The 24,087-nt window shown below is 44.3% G+C and overlaps 1 protein-coding gene across 1 annotated transcript; it reads left to right on the forward strand.

Annotated features, from left to right (window-relative positions):
* The first annotated feature begins 16,353 nt into the window (after positions 1-16,353).
* LOC141102831 (histone H1-like) lies at positions 16,354-17,405 on the forward strand. Its single transcript, XM_073591856.1, has one exon. The coding sequence runs from the start codon at positions 16,452-16,454 to the stop codon at positions 17,001-17,003; it is 552 nt and encodes a 183-aa protein (XP_073447957.1). The 5' UTR covers positions 16,354-16,451; the 3' UTR covers positions 17,004-17,405.
* Positions 17,406-24,087: the final 6,682 nt, after the last annotated feature.

The following is a 24,087-nucleotide window of genomic DNA, read 5'->3' on the forward strand; positions in this document are numbered from 1 at the left end:
ATAGTGCTCTCCGCATATACTTTATTGCTAAAATAGGAAAAAACTATTGCACTCACAAATCCGAGCACTCAGAACCGAGTGCCGGCTGGATGGCGTGTGATCGTAAACAGGCTGACAGCCGCGGGTGACGTCATGCGCTCCTGGCCCCCATACGCGTTACGTCCTGTGGGCGGGACTTCAGGACGTAACACGTATGGGGGGCCAGGAGCGCATGACGTCACCCGCGCTGTCAGCCTGTTTACGATCACACGCCATCCAGCCGGCACTCGGTTCTGAGTGCTCGGATTTGTGAGTGCAATAGTTTTTTTCCTATTTTAGCAATAAAGTATATGCGGAGAGCACTATATTGTTTATGCTTTATTTACATATTCCATCTATGCCATCTGATGAGAGTGGGAGCACTTTATGAGAAGTCATTATCGCCTGTTTCAGCTTACCCTGTGTATGGTTTATATGCTGTGTGACCTGTTTCAGGTCGAAGATTGCAGGTGAGGGGCCCATCCTTATATGGTGAAGGGATTATAGTCACCTCTGATTTTACCCTAGGCGTTTGACTATCCACTGGTGATCTCATCTCCTACCTACAATTATTGAACGGACAATTTATTTGCGCAGCACCCCTATTATTCATATGTTTATTTGAGGTTTTTTGTTGAATTTGCCTTTGTGCTTGCTTGCATTTATTATATATTGTTTATGTGTCAGCGCTGAGTTGTTTTTTCATTATTATTTAGGTTCTCTTTATAGAGAGATGTGGGGTCTAGAAGTCCCCACATCTCTCCTCTATGCTGGAAAGCCTGAGATTAAAAAAAAATCGATTCCAGGCTTTCCAGCAAAAAATGAACAGCAGTTTTTACATCTGCCGGTGCTGGAAATGACATCATGACATCACTTCCGGCCTCCGAGGGTCATAGAGATGGCATCACAGGTCCCAGAAGACTATAGGACCATGCGCAGTAGGAAACTGCCTATGAAACCGCAAGGCTTCACTTCCTGTTTCCCTTACTTGAGATGCGGGCGCCTCCACCCAAAGCCGATAAAGAATTGACTCAGGTGAGGACAGTGCGGAATCCCTGGACAGGTAAGTGTCCTTATATTAAAAGTCAGCAGCTGATGACTTTTATTTTTTTTGGGGGGAACCTGGAGCTCCTCTTTAAATTACAGTGAGCCCCGGTTCATACTGATGGGATGCGGGAAACGCCCAGGAATCGCTGCGTTTTCCACATCACACTGCGTTCTTGCAATCTGCTGCGGGTGTCAATTAAATGTTAATGACATCCCAAATGCAGGTCGCAGAATGCAGTGCATTTGCCTGAATCGGATCGCATAAGTATAAACACCCAATGTGATCTTATTTCAGTGGGGCAAAAAAAAATAAAGATGCTTGTATGTTTTACGTGCGGATGCGGTGCGATATGAGTCATATAAAATGATGGTCTCAAATCGCACCGCGCAGAATTGCATGTGATTTGCACAGAAATGCGGTGCGATTTGAGCCATATAAAATGATGGGCTCAATTCGCACCACACAGAATCGCATGTGATTTGCACAGGAATGCGGTGCGATTTGAGCCATATAAAATGATGGGCTCAAATTGCACCGCACAGAATTGCATGTGATTTGCACAGGAATGCGGTGCCATTTGAGCCATACAAAAGCATGGGCTCAATTCGCACCGCACAGAATCGCATGTGATTTGCACAGGATTGCCTAATGTGCATGGGCACATAGGGGAGATTTACTAAAACTGGAGAGAGCAAAATCTGGTGCAGCTGTACATGGTAGCCAATCAGCTTCTAACCTTATCTTGTTCAATTAAGCTTTGACAATAAAACCTGGAAGCTGATTGGTTTCTATGCAGAACTGCGGGTGTCAATTAAATCTTAATGACAGGTCGCAGAACGCAGTGCATTTGCCTTAATCGGATCGCATAAGTATGAACACCCAATGTGATCCGATTTCAGTGGGGCAAAAAAAAAAAGAAGATGCTTGCACGTTTTTCGTGCGGATGCGGTGCGATATGAGTCATATAAAATGATGGTCTCGAATCGCACACCACAGAATCCCATGTAATTTGCACAGAAATGCAGTGCGATTTGAGCCAATAAAAAATGATGGGTTCAGATCGCAACCACACAGGATTGCTTGTGATTTGCACAGAAATGCGGTGCGATTTGAGCCATACAAAATAATGGGCTCAATTCGCACTGCACAGAATCGCATGTGATTTGCACAGGAATTGGGTGCGATTTGAGCCATATAAAATGATGGGTTCAGATCGCACCACACAGGACTGCTTGTGATTTGCACAGGAATGTGGTGCAATTTGAGCCATATAAAATCATGGGCTCAATTCGCACCGCACAGAATCGCGTGTGATTTGTACAGGAATGCGGTGCGATTCCAGTGAAAATCACATGCGATGTAACAGTGTGAACTCTAGGTCATGGATTTGCCACCAGTGAATGTTTGGTGAAAGTCACATTCGGGCCCCATGCACACGGGACGTTTGCCCAGTCCTTTCCCCCCTGGCACCAACGTTTTCGCAGAAAAAAAAAAATGATTGATGCGTTTAAACGCGTTTAGGTGCGTCAAGCGCTTGGGTGTTAATTCATTGAATTAGCCAGAATAATAATTATTCTGGCCACTAAGATGAATTAACGTTAAAGCGTCATTTTTTTTTTTTTTTTTTTTTTGCCAAATGCTGCTGCTCCTGGACGCGCTGGCAGTGCGGTTTTTCTTTTTTTTTTTTTTTTGTCTGCCTCTAAACACCTCTAAATGCTTAATGTCGCATTGACACAGAGGAGAGATATACTAAAACTGGAGAGTGCAAAATCTGATGCTTCTAACTTCATCTTGTTCAGTTAAGCTTAGGCAATAAATCCTGGAAGCTGATTGGTTTCTATGCAGAACTGCACCAGATTTTTCACTCTCCTGTTTTAGTAAATCAACCCCATAGACTACCATGGAGGGGCATTTAGAGGTAGAAAAAAAAAAACCAGACACCCCTAAAAGAAGCGTTTTTAATGCTCAGCCTAGGTTCCCACTATTGTGCTGCAGGAAACCGCATGTGATTTAAACAGGAATCGCACCACATTCCTGTTCAAATCACATCCGATTCTTTGCAGTGCGATTTGAGCCCATTCATTTTGTATGAATCAAATCGCACCACACCCGCACAAAAAAAAGGTGCACGTGCCTTTTTTTTGGTGCACTGGAATAAGATCGCATGGGTGTTCACACCCATGCAATCCAAATTCTGCCAATCGTACTGCATTTTGCGAACCCTTTTTTTGGGGGGGGGGGGGGGGGGCGTTAACATTGACACCCGCAGCGGTTTACATGAACGGAGTACGATTGTGATGCGGGGTGGGAAACGCACAGGAATCGCTGCAAGTCCCACACTATGTCAGTGTGAACCTAGGCGCAGTCAGTGTGCATAGGGTTGCCACCTCATCCCTTTAAACCCGAACACATAATAATTACACAGGTTCTGTTGCTGATTAAGGTGGTAATTAAACTCACTCGGGGCCTTATCTGCATTAAATTAGCCTCAGAACCTGTGTAATTCATATGTGTTCGGGTTTAACCACTTAAGGACCGGAAGGATTTGCCCCCGTTGACCAGGCCATTTTTTTGCGATACAGTACTGCTTCGCTTTAACTGATAATTGCGCGGTCGTGCGACGTTGTACCCAAACAAAATTGACGTCCTTTTTTCCCCCACAAATAGAGCTTTCTTTTGGTGGTATTTGATCACCTCTGCGGTTTTTATTTTTTGCGCTATAAACAAAAAGAGTGACAATTTTGAAAAAAAAAATATATATTTTTTACTTTTTGCTATAATAAATATCCAAAAAAAAAAAAAAAAAATTCTTCATCAGTTTAGGCCAATATATATTCTTCTACATATTTTTGGTAAAGAAAAATCGCAATAAGCGTATATTGATACGTTTGCGCAAAAGTTATAGCGTCTACAAAGTAGGGGATAGATTTATGGCATTTTTATTATTTATTTATTTTTTACTAGTAATGGCGGCGATCTGCGATTTTTTAGCGGGACTGCGACATTACGGCAGACAGATTGGACACTTCTGACACCTTTGTGGGACCTGTAACATTCGTACAGCGATCAGAGCTAAAAATAGCCACTGATTAATGTATAAATGTCACTGGCAGGGAAGGGGTTAACACTAGGGGGCGATCAAGGGGTTAACTATGTTCCCTGGGAGTGTTTCTAACTGCGGGGGGAGGGGACTGACAGGAGGAGGAGACAGATCGCTGTTCCTGATTACTAGGAACAGCAGATCTCTCTCTCTCCTCCCCTGTCAGAATGGGGATCTATTTGTTTACATACACAGATCCCCGTTCTGGCTCTCTGAGGAGCGATCGCGGGTGGCCGGCAGCCATTGCGGCACACGCATCCAGGGCCGTTTTTAAGGCAGGGCAAAAGAGGCAGCTGCTCTGGGCCCTGTCATTGTTGTGGGGCCCAAAGCAGCTGTCTCATACTTGCCAACTATCCTGGTTTAATTTCCCTTGTCCCTTGAGGTTTTAATCCTGTGCTGTGTCCCAATATCTCAGTATGAAGTGCTGCTACTAATGCTGCCCAGCTCTGCCCTATTGTTGTGTACAGATGACACACCTGCAGACCCTGTGTTTACATGTAAATTACCGGCATTCCTATGTAAATAGGGTCAGCCAGCGGCATTGATATGTATATCATGCCCCCCTGAGGTCATATCCACAGTAATCTCTAGCAACCAATCAACAAGCAGAAATCATGTGCTGTAACCTCTAACTAATCGGTGAGCGGTAATTTGTGCTGTAACCTCTAGCAACCAGTCAGTGAGCGGTAATGATACACTGTAACCTCTGGCAACCAATCGCAATAGCTCCCTGATCTGATTCAGTAAACTAATTTTGAGTCTAGCTGCTATTTATTGTATGTCTCAGAGCAGGTGGAGAGCGAAACTGCACGGGGGCGGGCCCAAGAAAAGTTTTGCCCAGGGTCCAATCAATATTAAAGACGGCCCTGCACGCATCGGCTCCGGCGGCGCGCCCCTATCGATCTGAAAAGCGGCCGCCTTACACCTACGGCGATTCGCGCAGCTGTGCCAACCTGCCACGGTATAATGGCGGTGGCTGGTCGGCAAGCGGTTAAAGGGATGATGTGGCAACCCTAAGTGTGCATGAGGCCTCACCGCTTAACCTGTTGTTGCCTACGTGACATAAATGTGTGGCGGCAAAGAGGATGGGCTTTATCGCCGCACATATGGACGCATGCGTGAGCAATAAAGCCACAACACATATGCGTCCATGGGAGGCGGAGATTTCTTTACTGAGAGCGCACTCACTGCACGCTCCCAGCCCAGTGACCGGCCTCTTGGGAGCCGGCAAAACAGACACCTGATCATGTGACCACTGGGACAGCCAATCACAGTGGTCATGCGATCAGGCAGACCTTCCCAACCCCTCTGGTGTAACAGCCCAGTTAAAGGAATGCCTGGGGTTGGGCAGGAAGGGGTTAATCAATACACTACAAAGTGTATGTCAGTGATTGGTATTCCTCCCTCAAAGTGTATGTAATGGCAGAGAAAGGTTGACCCTCTGCTACACCTCCCAACTTTTTGAGATGGGAATGAGGGACACTTATCAGCAAAAGTCTGCAGGCATAGGACACACCCCTTGCCACGCCCCCTTAAAGGAGAATTGTACAAAAAACCCACAAGTGCTTTTTTTTAACCACTACTATTCATTTATATTGTTTTTTGGAATGTACAAATGCAGCAATTTAGAAATCAGATGAAAGGTTTAGTGCCGGGAAACAGTTTTTGTAAGATAAAAAGTGCATTTTATATAAAACTATATAGATCAGACCAAAATGAGGGACAAATGAGGAGGAATGAGGGACAGAGGGACATTGCTCCAAACCAGGGACAGTCCCTCGAAATCAGGGACAGTTGGGAGCTATACCCTCGGCCAAGCTTTTATTGCTGTGTGTGTCCCCATTGGGGAAATTTGCCCCTCTTTTTGTTCAGGTGACCATTCTCACAGAGACAAAAAAAAAAACTATATTTTATAGATTTCACCAGAACAGGATGCAAGAGCAAATCTTCCAGTGGTGACAACTGTCTAAAAAGGGGAGTTCCGATCACTTTGGTAAAATTTCATCTTCTGGACTCCCCGAATCTTCACAAGACTAAGCCCCCCAGTTCACACCGGTGCAACTTGACATGCGATTTGACAGTTTAACCACTTCCAGAACACACAAATCCCGGTTCTTTCAGGGGAGTAGAGACAGATCGTGTGTTCATACTAGGTATGAACACCGATCTCTCTCTCCTCCTAGACAGTCCCATCCCCCCCACAGTTAGAACACACACATAGGGAACACAATTATCCCCTTGATCGCCCCCTAGTGTTAACCCCTTCCCTGCCAGTGACATTTATACAGTAATCAGTGCATTTTTATAGCACTGATTGCTGTATAATTGTCAGTGGTCCAAAAAATGTGTCTAAAGTGTCCAATTTGTCCGCCGCAATGTCGCAGTCACGATAAAAATCGCAGATCGCCGCCATTACTAGTAAAAAAAATATATAATGATAAAAATACCATAAATCTATCCCCTATTTTGTAGACGCTATAAATTTTGCGCAAACCAATCAATATACGCTTATTGCAATTTTTTTACCAAAAATATGTAGGAGAATACATATCGGCCTAAACTGAGGAAAATTTTTTTTTTTTTTTTTTAAATGGGAGATATTTATTATAGCAAAAAGTAAAAGATATTGTGATTTTTTTTTTTTCAAAATTGTCACTTTTCTTTTGTTTATAGCGCAAAAAACAAAAACCACAGAGGTGATCAAATACCACCAAAAAAGGACGCCAATTTTGTTTTGGGTAAAGCCGCGCACGACCGCGCAATTGTCAGTTAAAGGGATGCAGTGCCGTATTGCAAAAAATGACCTTATTAGCCAAATCTTTTGGGGCTGAAGTGTTTAAAAGCGCATGACAAGTCAGACCCCATTTCTGCCTATGGAACCGTTCAAAAGTTCCTTCACTTATTTCGGCCATTTCATGTGCGACTTGCATAGACATCTGTGCATGAAGTCGCACAGATGTCGGCAAGTCGCACAAAAAAATCGCAATGATCGGTGCGTTCAGTGTGCATGGGGTGAAAAGCCAACCATGGACGGTTCAGCAGGGATTGGCCGAGATTTGAACTGTATGTATGGGCAGGCAGATTGTACCCAAGTTGATCGATCAACTTGAATACAACCAGGTGTCGGATCTTTAATGTGATTACTTCCAGCAGCTATAGCTGCTAGCAATAATCAGGCTTCTTTCACACTGGGGTGGGGGGGGCGTTTGTGGTAAAGTGCCGGTAGTTTTAGCGGCGCTTTACGGCTGTATTAGCAGCGCTTTTCGGCCGCTAGTGGGGTGCTTTTAACCCCGCTAGCGGCTGAGGAAAGGGTTAAAAGCGCTCAAAGTGCCGCTGCCCATTGATTTCAATGGCAGGGGCGGTGGAGGAGCGGTGTATACCCCACACCGCCCCAAAGAAGCTGCTTGTAGGACTTTTTTCTCCGTCCTGTAAGTGCACTGCCCCAGTATGAAAGCACTCGGGGGTCTCACACTGGGGAGGATTGAGAGGCTCTTTTCAGGTGCTATTTTTAGCTCTAAAACGTCTGAAAAGAGCCCCAGTGTAAAAGGGGTCTCACTGTGTGTTCTCCATTGTGTCCAGAACACAATGGCTCCTCGGGGGGGGGGTACACCCATACACCCATCAAAACTGACTGTGTTAATCAGGTAATCAAATGATTTCCTTTCCTGCCACTTGTGATTGCAGAAAAGGAAATCACACCATTTATGGACAGTTTAAAACGCTCACCACATACAGGAGCATCTCATAAAATTAGAATCTCATCCAAAAGTTCATTTATTTCAGTAATTCAACTCAAAAAGATATGAATTTGAAGGATTATTCACAATTATTAAACTGACAATGTATTTATCAAAAATGCATTCGCTGTACTATGTAACTGTAATAGTGTGAGTCCTGTTCTTAACGTCTTTATTTGTTATTTTATGTTTTTAAACTAAATTAAAAAAAAATTGAAAAAAAAAAAAAAAAAAGTGAAACTCATATATTTTATATACAGTATCTCACAAAAGTGCTGCCATAGTGCAATGTGCTGAGTACACCCCTCACATTTTTGTAAATATTTTCTTCTCATTTTTCTTTTCATGTGACAACACTGAAGAAAAGACACTTTGCTACAATGTAAAGTAGTGAGTGTACAGCTTGTATAACAGTGTAAATTTGCTGTCCCCTCAAAATAACTCAACACACAGCCATTAATGTCTAAACCGCTGGCAACAAAAGTGAGTACACCCCTAAGTGAAAATGTCCAAATTGGGCCTGTGTGAACAGTGGCGGTCATTTTTTTTTTTTTTTGGGGGGGGGGCACAAATAGTGCATCTTAAAAAAAGAATTGTTGCTCTACATAAAGATGGCCTAGGCTATAAGAAGATTGCCAAGACCCTGAAACTGAGCTGCAGCACAGTGGCCAAGACCATACAGCGGTTTAACAGGACAGGTTCCACTCAGAACAGGCCTTGCCATGGTTGACCAAAGAAGTTGAGTGCACGTGCTCAGCGTCATATCCAGAGGTTGTCTTTGGGAAATAGACGTATGAGTTCTGCCAGCATTGTTGCAGAGGTTGAAGGGGTGGGGGGTCAGACTGTCAGTGCTCAGACCATACGCTGCACACTGCATCAAATTGGTCTGTATGGCTGTCATCCCAGAAGGAAGCCTCTTCTAAAGATAATGCATTAAGGTTATAAACCCTGAGGCTTTACAACCCCTTTAAGTTAACAGACTGGCTGGAGACTGCACTGTCCACTGTTAACTTTTTCCTGATAAGACCAGAAGTTCAGGGAAGCAGTACTGAGAGAACAGAATCCAGCAGTATTGAAAGATGTAAACTGCAAGTGCCAGGGTAAAAAATTTAACAAATAGTTTACTGGGAAAAGTTTAATATATTGTGCTTTATTTTAATGTTTACTGATGTGCGTTGCGGACTGCAGGCACGCTGTATATCATCAGACCCAGTGATTGTAGCTGAGTTCTCTTTGGCGTTTCACACAATCCCAGCCTCCTCGGGCTATCTATTAACAAGTGGCCTGGTACGGTTCAGGGGGGGCGCTCTCTCGTCCCCCCCTCTTTTCCTGTGGCCTGCCAGGTTGCGTGCTTGGATAAGGGTCTGGTATGGATTTTTGGGGGGACCCCACGCCATTTTTTAAAAAAATGTTGGCGTGGGGTTCCCCTTAAAATCCGTACCAGACCTGAAGGGTCTGGTATGAATTTTGAGGGGGACCCCTACGTCATTTTTTTTTTAAGTCTTGGCGCGGGGCTCCCCTTAATATCCATACCAGACCTGAAGGGCCTGGTATGGAATTTAGGGGGACCCCCACGCCAGTTTTTTAAAAAAATTTGGTTCGGGGTTCCCCTGTGGGGAAATCCCATGCAGTTTTTATCAATGAACTGTTATGTGTATTGTCGGACCGGCAATTCATTAATACCTGCGAGTAGTTTTAAATGACTTTTTTTCCTTTGTAATGTCATTTTGCTGTCAGACTGTTCTAAACACGGGAAACATGCGCCCCTTTACAGGCATACTATAGACACCCCCCAGGTAGGAAATTTAAAGGAATATTACACTTTTATTGTTTGACTTTAAGCATTATTAAAATCACTGCTCCCGAAAAAACGGCCGTTTTTAAAAAAAATTTTTGCATTGATACAAGTCCCCTGGGGCAGGACCCGGGTCCCCAAACACTTTTTATGACAATACCATGCATATAAGCCTTTAAAATTAGCACTTTTGATTTCTCCCATAGACTTTTAAAGGGTGTTCTGAGGCTTTCGAATTTGCCGCGAACACCCAAAATTGTTTGCTGTTCGGTGAACTGACGAACAGCCGATGTTCGAGTCGAAGCTCATTCCTACCGAAAAGCTGAAAACTGGTCTGGTTAGGAAGGGGGTTTAAGTGCCCAGTGGGTAAGTGGTTAAATTGTAAATAACTTTTCAATGCTTTGTATTGGTGCATCCCTACTACAATTTACAATGATATATTAGTTGGCATTCTGGAAAAGAACTGTGTATTGAAATGTGCCACTATAGCCATCGATCAAAATCAAATTCCAAAATTTGAAAAACTTTGGCATCCTTGGATAAAACAACAGTTCCTGTCAAACTTCAATGACTCTGTCCTGTTGCCATGGTAACAGATTAAATGACTTACAGAGACACCCATTCTAAGGCTTCAAAGAGAACTAAAAAGAATAATAAACTGACGAGCGGGACAACCTTGTGGACCATACCTCTACCTTTCAACCCTTTTTCTTCTTTCTCTTTCCTTTTCTCCACCTTACGATTAAAGCTCATTATCAGAATTTATTTGACCTATATACACTCTACTTGTAAACAATATGTATAGTAGGTATAAATCATTTAAATAACTACAAAAGTAACTAAGGAAATGATATATATCTTTAATTTAAGTTTACGTGAACCCAATGTTTAATATTTGAAATTTCATGATATTTACCTATATAAACCCTACTGTAAAACAATGAGCTTACTTTATAGATCCTTGTAAACTTACTTTATGTATCTTTATAACTGTATACTCAATAAACTTCTTTTGACAAGGAAATGTGCCACTAATATGTCGTACAATGTGTAGATAATCTTCATCTGCATTCTCCTGAAGACATGGACTGATGTTCACAAACGTGTAGAGAAATTACAGCTCCAATAATGGAAAATATGCATTCCTTTTTGTTGAGGTATAAACTCCTATGTACAGTACATAGCTGGTGATCCTGCCAGTACCATTGTGAAGGCGGAGTTCCAATCGGTTTTGTGTTTATTAACCACTTAAGCACAGAGCCACTTTCTGAGATTTGTTGTTTACAAGTTAAAAACAGTTTTTTTTTTTGCTAGAAAATTACTTAAAACCCCCAAACAGTATACATTTTTTTTCTAACACCCTAGAGAATAAAATGGAGGTCACTGCAATACTTTCTGTCACACCGTATTTTCGCAGCGGTCTTTAAAGCGCACTTTTTTGGGAAAAAATACACTTTTTTGAATTAAAAAATAAGACAACAGCAAAGTTAGCCCAATTTTTTTCTTTTTATATTGTGACTGTTACGCCGAGTAAATTGATACCCAACATGTCACGCTTCAAAATTGCGCCCGCTCGTGGAATGGCGACAAACTTTTACCCTTAAAAATCTTCATAGGCGACGTTTAAAAAATTCTACAGGTTGCATGTTTTAAGTTACAGAGGAGGTCTAGGGCTAGAATTATTGCTCTAGCTCTACCGATCGCGGCGATACCTCACATGTGTGGTTTGAACACCATTTTCATATGCGGGCGCTACTCACGTATGCGTTCACTTCTGCACGCGAGCTCGTTTTTTTTTTTTTTCTTATTTATTTTACCTTTTATTTTTACACTGTTTTTTTTAAAAAAAAATTAAAAATGGTGTCACTTTTATTCCTATTACAAGGAATGTAAACATCCCTTGTAATAGAAAGAAAGCATGACAGGACCTCTTAAATATGAGATCTGGGGTCAAAAAGACCTCAGATCTCATATTTACACTAAAATGCAATAATAAAAAAAAAAAATAATAATAATAAAATTTGGCATTTAAATTTTTAATTTTTTTTTAAATGGCCCTTTAAGAGCTATGAGCGGAAGTGACATTTTGATGTCGCTTCCGCGCTGCAATGCTATGGAGACGGGTGGGGACCATCTTCCCCTCACTCAACTCCATGCCCAGCAAGGGTGAAGATCCGATCGCCTCCGCGATCCCCCGGGGGGCCCCTCTCCCGCCTCTGATAGAAGTGATCTCGCAGGGAATCTGCCGCAGAGACCACTCTTATCAGAAAGCGGCCCGCCGGACGAAGAAGAGGATACTGGGGTTATGGCAGCTAGCTGCTGCCATAATAACGATATTCCTCTTCAAACTTAGGTTGTATATCGGCGTGCGGCGGTCCGTAAGTGGTTAAAAGTCAGCAGCTACAAAAAGTGTATCTGCTGACTTTTAATAAACAGACACTCACCTGTCCCACGATCCAGCGATGCGGCCGCCCAAACCCTCGGTTCTCTCTGGCCCCGGCATCACAAGTGTGGGCACACGGCTGTGAAAGCTTGCGGCTTCACAGCCAGGTGCACACTGCGCATGCGCGAGTCGTACTGTGCCTTCTTAATGGCCGGGCAATCTTCTGTGGCCTGTGACTTGTCCAAGAAGATTGCAGGGAGGGATCGGGAGAGCAGAACTTCCGCCTAGGCGACTCGAGTGGAAGTGGGAGCTGGGTACCTGTAAAAACTAGGTACCCGCTCCCCCCCCCCAAAAAAAAATGACATGCCAAATGTGGCGTGTCAGGGGGTCAGGAGTCCTTAAAGCGGAACTTCCACTTTTGGGTGGAACTCCGCTTTAAAGTAGACTTTCCTGTGTGTTTCTGACCATGCTGTATTAGATTGTAAGCTCTTCTGAGCAGGGCCCTCTTAATCCTCTTGTATTTTATTGTATTATAACTGTATTGTCTCCCTTTTATATTGTAAATCGCTGCGTAAACTGTTGGCGCTATATAAATCCTGAATAATAATAATAATAATGCTAGGCTCAGAAGGAGGTCCACGCTAGCGTGATCAGCTTGGGTCTCTTCTCCTCCTTGGGACCTAAATTACGTCAGGCTGACATATAGCACATCTGTATTTCCACAGCCAGATTGTTTCTGATGCCCCCACCCCCGCCCTGCTCAGCTGGAATGACACTGTTGTCTATAGAACTCCTGGGATCTGCCATGTCAGCCGCTGATCTTTTTTTATTGTCACCTCCCCCCAGTCCTTAGAGGTGGGGGAAGAAGAGATGGTGGTCATGTGACCACTGGAAAAAGAAATAAAAAACAACTATATATATAGTGATAGGTGTGTGATTATAAAAACAAGGCACACCTAGGGAAGGTTTGTAGAACTGTTCTTATGGGGGTTTTTTTTTCCAACCTAAGACTTTACAGATATTTTGATCTATCCAAAACTGAAGATTGGACAATCAAATTGGAAGTGGATAGATAAATAGATAGATAGATAGATAGATAGATAGATAGATAGATAGATAGATAGATAGATAGATAGATAGATAGATAGATAGATAGATAGATACTGTGCCCTCATTGCACAACAATGGGGAAAGGAAGTTCAATTCCACTTACTACTGACCCCTGAACTCCGCCTCACTTACTACCGACCCCCTGAACTCCGCCTCACTTACTACCGACCCCCTGAACTCCGCCTCACTTACTACCGACCCCCTGAACTCCGCCTCACTTACTACCGACCCCCTGAACTCCGCCTCACTTACTACCGACCCCCTGAACTCCGCCTCACTTACTACCGACCCCCTGAACTCCGCCTCACTTACTACTGACCCCCTGAACCCCGCCTCACTTACTACCGACCCCCTGAACTCCGTCTCACTTACTACCGACCCCCTGAACTCCGCCTCACTTACTACTGACCCCCTGAACTCCGTCTCACTTACTACCGACCCCCTGAACTCCGCCTCACTTACTACCGACCCCCTGAACTCCGTCTCACTTACTACCGACCCCCTGAACTCCGCCTCACTTACTACCGACCCCCTGAACTCCGCCTCACTTACTACCGACCCCCTGAACTCCGCCTCACTTACTACCGACCCCCTGAACTCCGCCTCACTTACTACTGACCCCCTGAACTCCGCCTCACTTACTACCGACCCCCTGAACTCCGCCTCACTTACTACTGACCCCCTGAACTCCGCCTCACTTACTACTGACCCCCTGAACTCCGCCTCACTTACTACTGACCCCCTGAACCCCGCCTCACTTACTACCGACCCCCTGAACTCCGTCTCACTTACTACCGACCCCCTGAACACCGTCTCACTTACTACTGACCCCCTGAACTCCGTCTCACTTACTACCGACCCCCTGAACTCCGCCTCACTTACTACTGACCCCCTGAACTCCGTCTCACTTACTACTGACCCCCTGAACTCCGTCTCACTTACTACTGACCCCCTGAACTCCGCCTCACTTACTACCGACCCCCTGAACTCCGCCTCACTTACTACCGACCCCCTGAACTCCGCCTCACTTACTACCGACCCCCTGAACTCCGCCTCACTTACTACTGACCCCCTGAACTCCGCCTCACTTACTACTGACCCCCTGAACTCCGCCTCACTTACTACTGACCCCCTGAACTCCGCCTCACTTACTACTGACCCCCTGAACCCCGCCTCACTTACTACCGACCCCCTGAACTCCGTCTCACTTACTACCGACCCCCTGAACACCGTCTCACTTACTACTGACCCCCTGAACTCCGCCTCACTTACTACTGACCCCCTGAACTCCGCCACACTTACTACTGACCCCCTGAACTCCGCCTCACTTACTAGTGAATCCTTGCACTCTGCGTCCTTAAGCCACAACCATTATTCAGCACAATGAAAACCATGCACAATTGGATGGATAGATAGATCAACAGACATATGGATGTCACATAGATATACAATAGATATACAACATAGATATACAACAACAAATATCAATAGATAAATAGATATCTCAAGGTTTGGTTTGTCATAGATGGGACCCTTGGCCTTACTAGATAGACAGACAGACAGATATACCCAATACTGATTTTTTTCCTAGAAAGATCTGATAATTATGATGGAGATTCTGCAGTCTGGTCTGATGGGTTTGGATTGACCTACAGTCCTCCCAGCAATCCCTATCATTGCATATCTCACTCCCTATGATTACTGATCTCACTCCCTATCAGTGCAAATCTCACTCCCTATGATTACAGATCTCACTCCCTATGATTCCTGATCTCACTCTCTATGATTCCTGATCTCACTCCTTATGATCCCTGATCTCACTCCCTATGATTACATATCTCACTCCCTATAATTACAGAATTCACCCCCTATGATTACAGATCTCACTCCCTATGATTACAGATTACTGCCTATGATTACAGATCTCACTCCCTATGATTCCTGATCTCACTCCCTATGATTCCTGATCTCACTCCCTATGATTCCTGATCTCACTCCCTATGATTACAGATCTCCCTCCCTATGATTCCTGATCTCACTCCCTATGATTACAGATCTCACTCCCTATGATTACAGATCACTGCCTATGATTCCTGTTCTCACTCCCTATGATTCCTGTTCTCACTCCCTATGATTCCTGTTCTCACTCCCTATGATTATAGATTTCACTCCCTATGATTACAGATCACTCCCTATGATTCCTGATCTCCCTCCCTATGATTACAGATCTCCCTCCCTATGATTCCTGATCTCACTCCCTATGATTACAGATCTCCCTCCCTATGATTCCTGTTCTCACTCCCTATGATTACAGATCTCACTCCCTATGATTACAGATCACTGCCTATGATTACAGATCTCCCTCCCTATGATTCCTGTTCTCACTCCCTATGATTACAGATCTCACTCCCTATGATTACAGATCACTGCTTATGATTACAGATCTCACTCCCTATCATTGCAGATCTCACTCCCTATCATTGCAGATCTCACACAGGATCCATGTAATACAAAGTATCTCCTCAGTCACCTCCTCCTCAGTATTGGATACAATGACATCTTTGGACCTAATAAACAATTCCCAGCTGTAGAATTTGTCTTGCCGATTGTCAGCTCTTCTGGCGACAGATGTCCTATAGAACCCCATTGCAGTGCCAGGTGTACCCCCATCCTCCCCCTCAGTACCAGCAGCATCACCATCTCCCCTCCAGCTCCAGGATCACGTGAGGGGCGCTCTGTGTTATTTCCTCCAAATTAAACCCCTCATATCTCCCCTCCACCTCCACCCAGAGACCCCAAATAAAATTTACCACCTCCGTCAGAACCCCCTCTCCCGCTTCCGGCACCCCACGCCCCACTCCCCGACCCCCTTCCCGGCCAAAACCGGCCCCGAACAGACCGCCTCCCCGCCGCTAGGGCTACGGCGGCCAGGGGTGCGCCTAGGAATCCGCCGATTTCAGGCTGAATTCCGCCGGGAAGGGTCGGGTTTTCGAGGGGGTTCGGCGGAGGGGGGTCTGGAGGCGGGTGAGGGTCGGTGGTCCCGGTGTCGGGGGGTGCGGGGGGCAGAAAATAAGGGGGGGAAGGCGCGGGAGAAAGCACAAGTCGGCGGCGCACGGGGCTGGGAGCTGTTGTTGTTCTCAACGTGGTCCGCACAGCGAGTATTAAAAGAGGGCGGAGCGCCGGAGCTGAGTGTCATTCTGCAGCAGACAGCCCGAGAGGGAAGATTAGAGCCCCGAGAAGCCGCCGATATACAGCTCGCCATGGCACAGCCCGAGGTCGCCCCCGCCGCCAGCAAACAAGCCAAGTCCGCCGCTTCGGCCGCTAAGAAGTCCGGCAAGAAGAAGAAGAACCAGCCCGGCAAGTACAGCCAGCTGGTGGTGGACTCCATCCGCAAGCTGGGCGAGAGGAACGGCTCGTCCCTGGCCAAGATCTACGGCGAGGCCAAGAAGGTGTCCTGGTTCGACCAGCAGAACGGCCGCACCTACCTCAAGTACTCGGTGAAGGCGCTGGTCCAGAACGACACCCTGCTGCAGGTGAAGGGGGTCGGCGCCAACGGCTCCTTCCGACTCAACAAGAAGAAGCTCGAGGGGCTGGCGGTGCCCAAGAAGGCAGCCAAGCCGGCCGCCAAGAAGCCGTCCGGCACCCCCAAAAAGACCGTCAAGAAGGCCAAGCCCGCCGCCAAGAAAGCCACCGCCAAGCCGGCCGCCAAGAGCGCCAAGAAGTCCCCCAGCAAGGCGGCCAAGAAGTCTCCCAGCAAGTCGGTGAAGAAGGCGGCCAAGCCCAAAGCGCTGAAAGCCAAGAAGGCCAAATAGATGGACTTTAGCTTTTGGGACTTAAAAGACTTTTTGTTCTATCTTTGAACTTTATCGTCCACCCTTCCTCCATTTATTTTTTTATTTTTTTTTTTCTTCTAAAGAAGGTTGAAGATGACTTTTTAGCACTTAGCGCAGCACGTGAGTGCAATCCCTGCGGAAAGGGTTAACGTGCCGCCGCTTCTGATCTTTTCTTTGCGTTCCAATTCGGTTACAATGTAACATCGTTCCATGGAAGCCGCCAGAACTGCTCATTATCTTTTATTTTTTTTTTTTACTTTGAACTTGCATGGCTTGTCTTTGCAGTGTATATAACCCGTGTTTGGTAGAGTTCGTATTTTTTATTTTGTACCAAGATATTTTTTTTTTTGTATAAATAAACAAAAGATTTTTGTTTTTCTACATTTGTTGTGGTTGTTGAATACTGGGGGGGGGGGGGGGGGGCGTGTGCACTGGCACCTTGGTAAGGTTTAGATTTGTAGTTCTGCAGAATCAGAATTTGTAAGTATGAAATGGAAGGGTTGCCTATAGGGTTTAAAAGTTCAATGGGGGGGGGGGGGGGGTATAGCACAGTAAATGAGAAGTTCAAAAACGTAGTCAAGGGGTTGCTTCACTTTACTATAATGTAAATGTTTGGATTTTGTGTGCATTTGTTTTTATACATATATAAAAACCAAAACCCTGATTAAGATCCATACCCGTAAATTAGTGCCACCCATGGCTTTAAGATTCTTGTTGGCAAGCACAGGGAAGTATTGCATAGCAACAAGAAACTCAAGGTTGTGGGGCGCTTTACACCTCTACTACTGTAAGCTGTAATAGTTTTGTTGGTAAGATATGGGGCTCTTTCGAAGAATGATAAACCTCCCCACTTATCTTACCAAGATCCAGTGTATTACAGTTTACATAAACACCCCTTTCACACTGGTGTGGTTTTCGGGCGCTTTAGCACTGGGCATCGCCTCTGTTAAGTGCCTGAAAACCACCTCTCCATTCATTCCACTGGGGCGGTGTACTTGTAGGATATTCTGAAAAGTCCTGCAAGCAGCATCTTTGGGATTGCTGTTTTTAGCGCTCCCAAAACATCCCACCCATTGGAATGAATGAGCACTGCAACACTGGAGTTTTTAACCTCTTCTTTGGGGTTAAAAACGAGCTGGGCTCTAGCACTGCTGTGGCTTCAGTGTTAAAGGGGTCTAAAGTGAAGTTCCGTGCCCCCCAGCAAAAAATTAATAGTCAGCAGCTACACATACTGTAGCTGCTGACTTTTAATATTGGGACACTTACCTGTACAGGGATCCTGTGAGGTCAGCGATCAGCTCTCGGGTGCTGCTGCTGCCACCGTCATTCCGTAGTAAGGGAACCCAGCAGTTCCAGTTCACTCCTGCGCTTTTTCTGAATGGCCTGGCAGCGAGGGAAGGAGGAGGGGCCGAACTGATCTCACCATGGCAAAAACAGGTACCCCCAAAAGGTGCCAAATGTGGCACTGGAGGAGGCTGAAAAGTGGAGTTTCCACTTTTGGGTGGAACTCCACTTTAAGTTATGGTAGCACCCCAGAACAACCACATTTCTGAGCTTCTTGGTATGGTGCTACACCCCCCCAGTACCCAACAAGAGACTCAAAATATGGAGTGCTGTAGTCACTTACAATATATGATATGGGAAGGGGGGTGCTTTGCTATTACTTGCACGATGACCACATGTTTGAGCTCCTTGTTGCTACGGGGTTCTGCACCCCCTTACTAACCAACAAGAAGCTAAAACTGGAGTTGTCATGGGGTGATGCAATTATTTACTAATGTCAGTTGTAGTCGTTTGGACTTTAGTAAGACATGGTTGGGGGGGGGGTGGAGAGGTGTAGCACTTGCTATGAAGCGTCATACCCTCTTCTCAACCAAGAGTCTCCCCTCATATATCTTACCAAGATCCAAAATGTTAGTTACCCCATAACAACCACATCTTGAGCTCCTTGTGCCTATGGGGTGCTGCACCCCCTTAGTAACCAACAAGATCAAAAATACGTCTGTCATGGGGTCATTTACTAGTGTAAGCTGTAATAGTTTGGATGTTGGTAAGATAGGGGGGTCTTTCTAAGAAGTGCTGCGCCCCCATATCTTACCAAATCCCAAAATGTTACAGCTTACTTTCTGGCAACACCCGAGTTGCTGCAGCCCTATTACCAACCAAGCCAACCACCCCCACACCTAACCAAGAGACAAAGTATTACCTCTGGCCTTAGTAACTTACTATAGCAACCACATTTGTGAGCTTCTTGTTGCTGCTAAGAACTCCTTACCAACAAGAAGCTCAAAAATTGGTTGCCATGGGGGGGTGCTGCAAAAATGTACTAACAGGGGGTCTGGTCATACACTACCAACAATGGAGCGCAGGGAGCCTGCCTGTCGTTTATACTATATGAATAGTGTTTAGATTTGTTCTCATATTACACAGTTTTGGTAAATCTAAAGAAGATTTTACAATCAACTTATATTTACCAAATCTATGCAATAAAAGGACCTACCTAAGCAAGCCAGTCAGGCAGACCCTCGCATTACATAGTTGTTGGTGGATCTCAGCCCACATTCACACTTGTGTCGCAGTGAATATGCACATAACACACATTGTGCCTGCGGTGCCATTTAGGCCTCGTTCACCCCGGGGGTATCAACGTGTACCCCATGTGAGGGCGCAGTATACCGGCACTGGGATGTACAGGTGTTCCCATTCATGTCTATTGGGATGCAGTGTCTTAACGGATGCAGCCACGGCTCCCAATCCATCATCCATGCAGGTAATCGCCCCTCCCCCCCCCCCCCCCAATACAGACAGGACTGTGCATGAGTGGCGGCCCGTCCTTAGAGGGCACACGGGCGCCACCTCACCTATCCATGGGTCCAGCCCTCATGGCCTTATGGTCAGGTCTCCGTTTGGGGGGGAGCCACACCTAGTACCTGGGTGGACCCTTGCTTTGCTAAGGGCCCCGTTCACATCGGAGCAATTTACCATGTGATTTGACAGGTCAAATCGCATCCTATTGCCGGCAATTGTAGCGTCCCAATTGGTGCAATGCTGACTTTGCAGCACCGCACCGGTTTCCAAAAGTAGGTCCCGCACTAAATTTGGTGACTTCAATAGACATTCTGTGTATGAACCCACAAGATTTCTTTTAAGTCGCCCCCCCCCCCCAAAGTCGCACTGAAATGCGGCTTTGAAATTGTGCGATTTTAGTGCGAACGAGGGCTACGTCCACTTGGTTTCGATCACTTGGACCACGAGTGCCCCACAAGTCTTGCACCCTGGGGGGGGGGGGGGGGGCAGGGTCCTTATTTCTTCGGAGGAGGGTCACCCTGTGCACGTTTTGTGTGCTCACTTGTTTTTTTTTTTTTTTGCACCTGGTGTTAGTCTTGAGTACGCTCGCTGCACCGCACAGCTTAAAAAACAAAACAAAGAGATTCTCCAACATTTGCCGGAGTGCCAGGATTTAAATTCCTGATCTGTAGCTTTGAGCGCCAAGATCGCTTTGGACCGTTATTTGGTGCTGAATCTGTTTGTGTGCACACCATGCAGGGCCTGTAGGGGGCGCTGTCCCCTGCTTGTCAATGCAGGCTTTAACCCATGTGGTGCCCAACTCATATCAACACAGCCGTACACTGTGGAAGCTCATACCGCTAGAACCTACCACTGTACAGGTAGGTGGGCAGATGTGACTTGCCAGCTGTTCTTGAGATCTGCGACTTCCAGCTCTGCACTCCACAGTCCCAGGCAGTGTAATGATGAAGCAGAGATGACATCTGTGTGGCAGGGAAGGGGTTAACCGAGCTTGCAGGGTGGAGATTAGACGACTCATCTGGATTGGGCGGTTAGAGGCGGTATTATAATAAAGTAGGCGGGGCCCGAGAAGTGATTATATAACAAGCTACGCAGATTGGGAAGAATCATAAAAATAAAAGCGCTGACATGGCGTCACTGATATCAGCCAATCAGGTTCCAGCTCTCACTGTGTCAGGCACAGATTAGGAAACCCAAAAAACATTTAGGAAGGAAAAGGGTATTTCTTGTGTGTGGATGGAGGAGGAATGGTTCCCATGCTGTCAGTGTCTACATGGAGTAAGGCCCCATTCACACCCAACCCGAACCATTATCTGCCTGAAGCTCAAAAAAACGCTGGAGGAGAAATAATCAATGATTCTCTATGGAGACGGTTCACATCTCCAATCCGAGGCGCCTGAAGCTCAAACAAGTTCTGGAGCTTTTTTTGTCACTCAAATCGGGCAGATTTGGGCGTTTTTGTCGTGCTGGTATTCCCATGCAAAGAATGGAAACGCGCCATTTGCGCGTTTCTGCGCACGTTTTTGCGCTATTTTCTGCTCAAATTAAGAAAAGTAAAAAAAAATAAAATAGTGATAATATATAAATAAATGCATTTAAAATAAAATACACAAATAACTAAAAATCATCATAAATAAGTAAAATAAATGAATAATATGTATTAATACATTAATAAATAATATAATACATTAATAAATAATAATTAACCTCTAACCTTAAAAAATATATAAATATTAAAATATATAATAAATATTATTATTATTATTAATAATAATAAAATAACAACACCCAAACTCAAGCAAAAAAATAGATTATTGTTAATAATAATAATAATAAAATAACAACACCCAAACTCAAACAAAAAAATAGATTATTGTTAATAATAATAATAATAATATTAATAATAATAAAATAACAACACCCAAACTCAAACAAAAAAATAGATTATTGTTAATAATAATAGTAATACTAATAATATTTTTTGTGTGTGTGTTAGGGGTTAGGGTGTTTAGTTATTTATTATTATTTAATTTTTTTAAGAGTTAAAGTTAAGGGTTAATTATTTATTTATTGTTACTTAGTATTAATTTATATCATTTATTTATTTTTTATTTATGTTACATTTATTTGCTCATTTATTATTATTCGTATAATAATAATAATAATGAATAAAATAAAATAAAAAAAAGAAAGAAAATATTAATAAAGAACCCTAACCCCAACTCCTAATCCTAACCCTAACCTAGCGCTGCGCAATTAATCGTTTAAAAATCGTGATCTCGATTCACCTCCCCTGACGATCTCTCCTGCAGAGGTTGCCGATTCTTTCAGATAAACAAGGGGAGAGACTTATCTGCTCACTCAGCTGTCAAAAGAAAACATCCGGGCAGTCTGCCAAGTCTTTTAACTTGAAACATTGTAACTAAGCTTCCTTCTTAGATCAAAGGGATAGAACTTCTGTGTAAATAAATAATCCAGGCAGTCTGCCAAGTTTTCAACAAGGTGTAAATGCAGGAAGTTTAACCACTTAAAGTCTAAATCTTTTTCTGACACTTCTTTCTTAAGTTAAAATCAATGTTTTTTTTCTAGAAAATTACTTGGAACCCCCAAACATTATATATATTTTAGCAGAGACCCTAGGGAATAAAATGGCAATTGCTGCAATATTTTATGTCGCGCTGTATTTGCCCAGCGGTCTTTCAAATGCAATCTTTTTTGGGAAAAAATACACTTCAATGAATTAAAAAAAAAAAAAATGAAACAGTAAAGTTAGCCCATTTTTTTTTTTTTTTTTTTGTTTTACTGTGAAAGATGATGTTACGCTGCGAGAATCGTGAGAGAATTAGGGTGTTTAGTTGTTTATTATTATTTAATTTTTTAAGAGTTTAAAGCGTTTGTAAAGGTGTTTTTTTTTTTTTTTTAAAATAACAAACATGTTATACTTACCTTCACTGTGCAGCTCGTTCTGCACAGAGTGGCCCCGAACCTGGTCTTCTGGGGTCCCTCGGCGGCTGTTTCAGCTCCTCCCTGCAAGCATTCACCACCTTAATGCGAGCTCCCTCGCACGGTGGTGAGTGCTTGCGGGCGCGCTCCCGTGATACAGCCGGCGGCTATAGCCGCTCGCTGTATCACTCGGCCCCGCCCCCCGGCGCGCCGCGTCATCGGATGTGATTGACAGCAGCGCGAGCCAATGGCTGCGCTGCTTTCAATCCATCCACTGCAGCCAATCAGCGGCCAGGGTGAGCGGAGGAACAGATGTCGGGAACGCGAAGCTGACTTTCGAGGCGTCAGGTAAGTAAAACGGGGGGGCTGGGGGCGGCGGTTCTGTCAGAAGTTTTTTCACCTTAATGCATAGAATGCATTAAGGTGAAAAAATTTTTACCTTTACAACCCCTTTAAGTTAAGGGTTAATTTTTTATTGTTACTTAGTATTAATTTATATAATTTATTTATTTTTTATTTATGTTACATTTATTTACTCATTTATTATTATTCGTATAATAATAATAATAATAATAATGAATAAAATTTAATGTGAAAGATGATGTTACGCCGCGAGAATCGTGAGAGAATTCGTGATCTATCTTCTAAGCAAAATAATCGTGATCCTCATTTTAGCCAGAATCGTGCAGCTCTACCCTAACCTAAACTCAACTCGAACCCCTTATCCTAATGAAAAAAAAAAAATGTATAATAAATGAATAATAATAAAAGAAAAAAAACAAAAAACTAATGAAAGGCTGAAAATACCTGAACTGAAATACCCAGCAACAAATAATGCAACAGATAAGAGTTTCCTCTATTGGCTAATAAAAAAGAAACGCCAAAGCCCAAAATCGTTGCATACAAATGCGCAAAAATGTGCCAAACACGCCCAATAAACACTCAAAGACGCTACGCTCAGGTGTGAATGCAGCCTAAGTGTCTCTGCTCCTTCTGTTGTGACATTCAGCACTTGGACAGGAAGTGAAGGGAAATCTCTGTCCTGGGGACACAGACAATAATAGACAAAAGTTTACTATACAATGTGTTTTTGTTGCTTTATTTGTTGGATTTCCGTTCACTTTATGTTCTGACCGTCACATAGGAAATGTCAGGAAGCTTCCAGAACTCAGAAAAATAGGTAATCAGAAGCTCTCTTCTCCAGTCTGTCCAAAGAAGGAAAAAAAGGATCTGGAGATTGGCTTTCGGTCTCCTTCACATGACGGCTCTGTACCCCCCGTACACAGGGCTGTCTTCACCTGCGCAGGATGTA

Source organism: Aquarana catesbeiana, linkage group LG07 (assembly GCF_042186555.1).
Source record: "Aquarana catesbeiana isolate 2022-GZ linkage group LG07, ASM4218655v1, whole genome shotgun sequence".
NCBI lineage: Eukaryota > Metazoa > Chordata > Amphibia > Anura > Ranidae > Aquarana > Aquarana catesbeiana.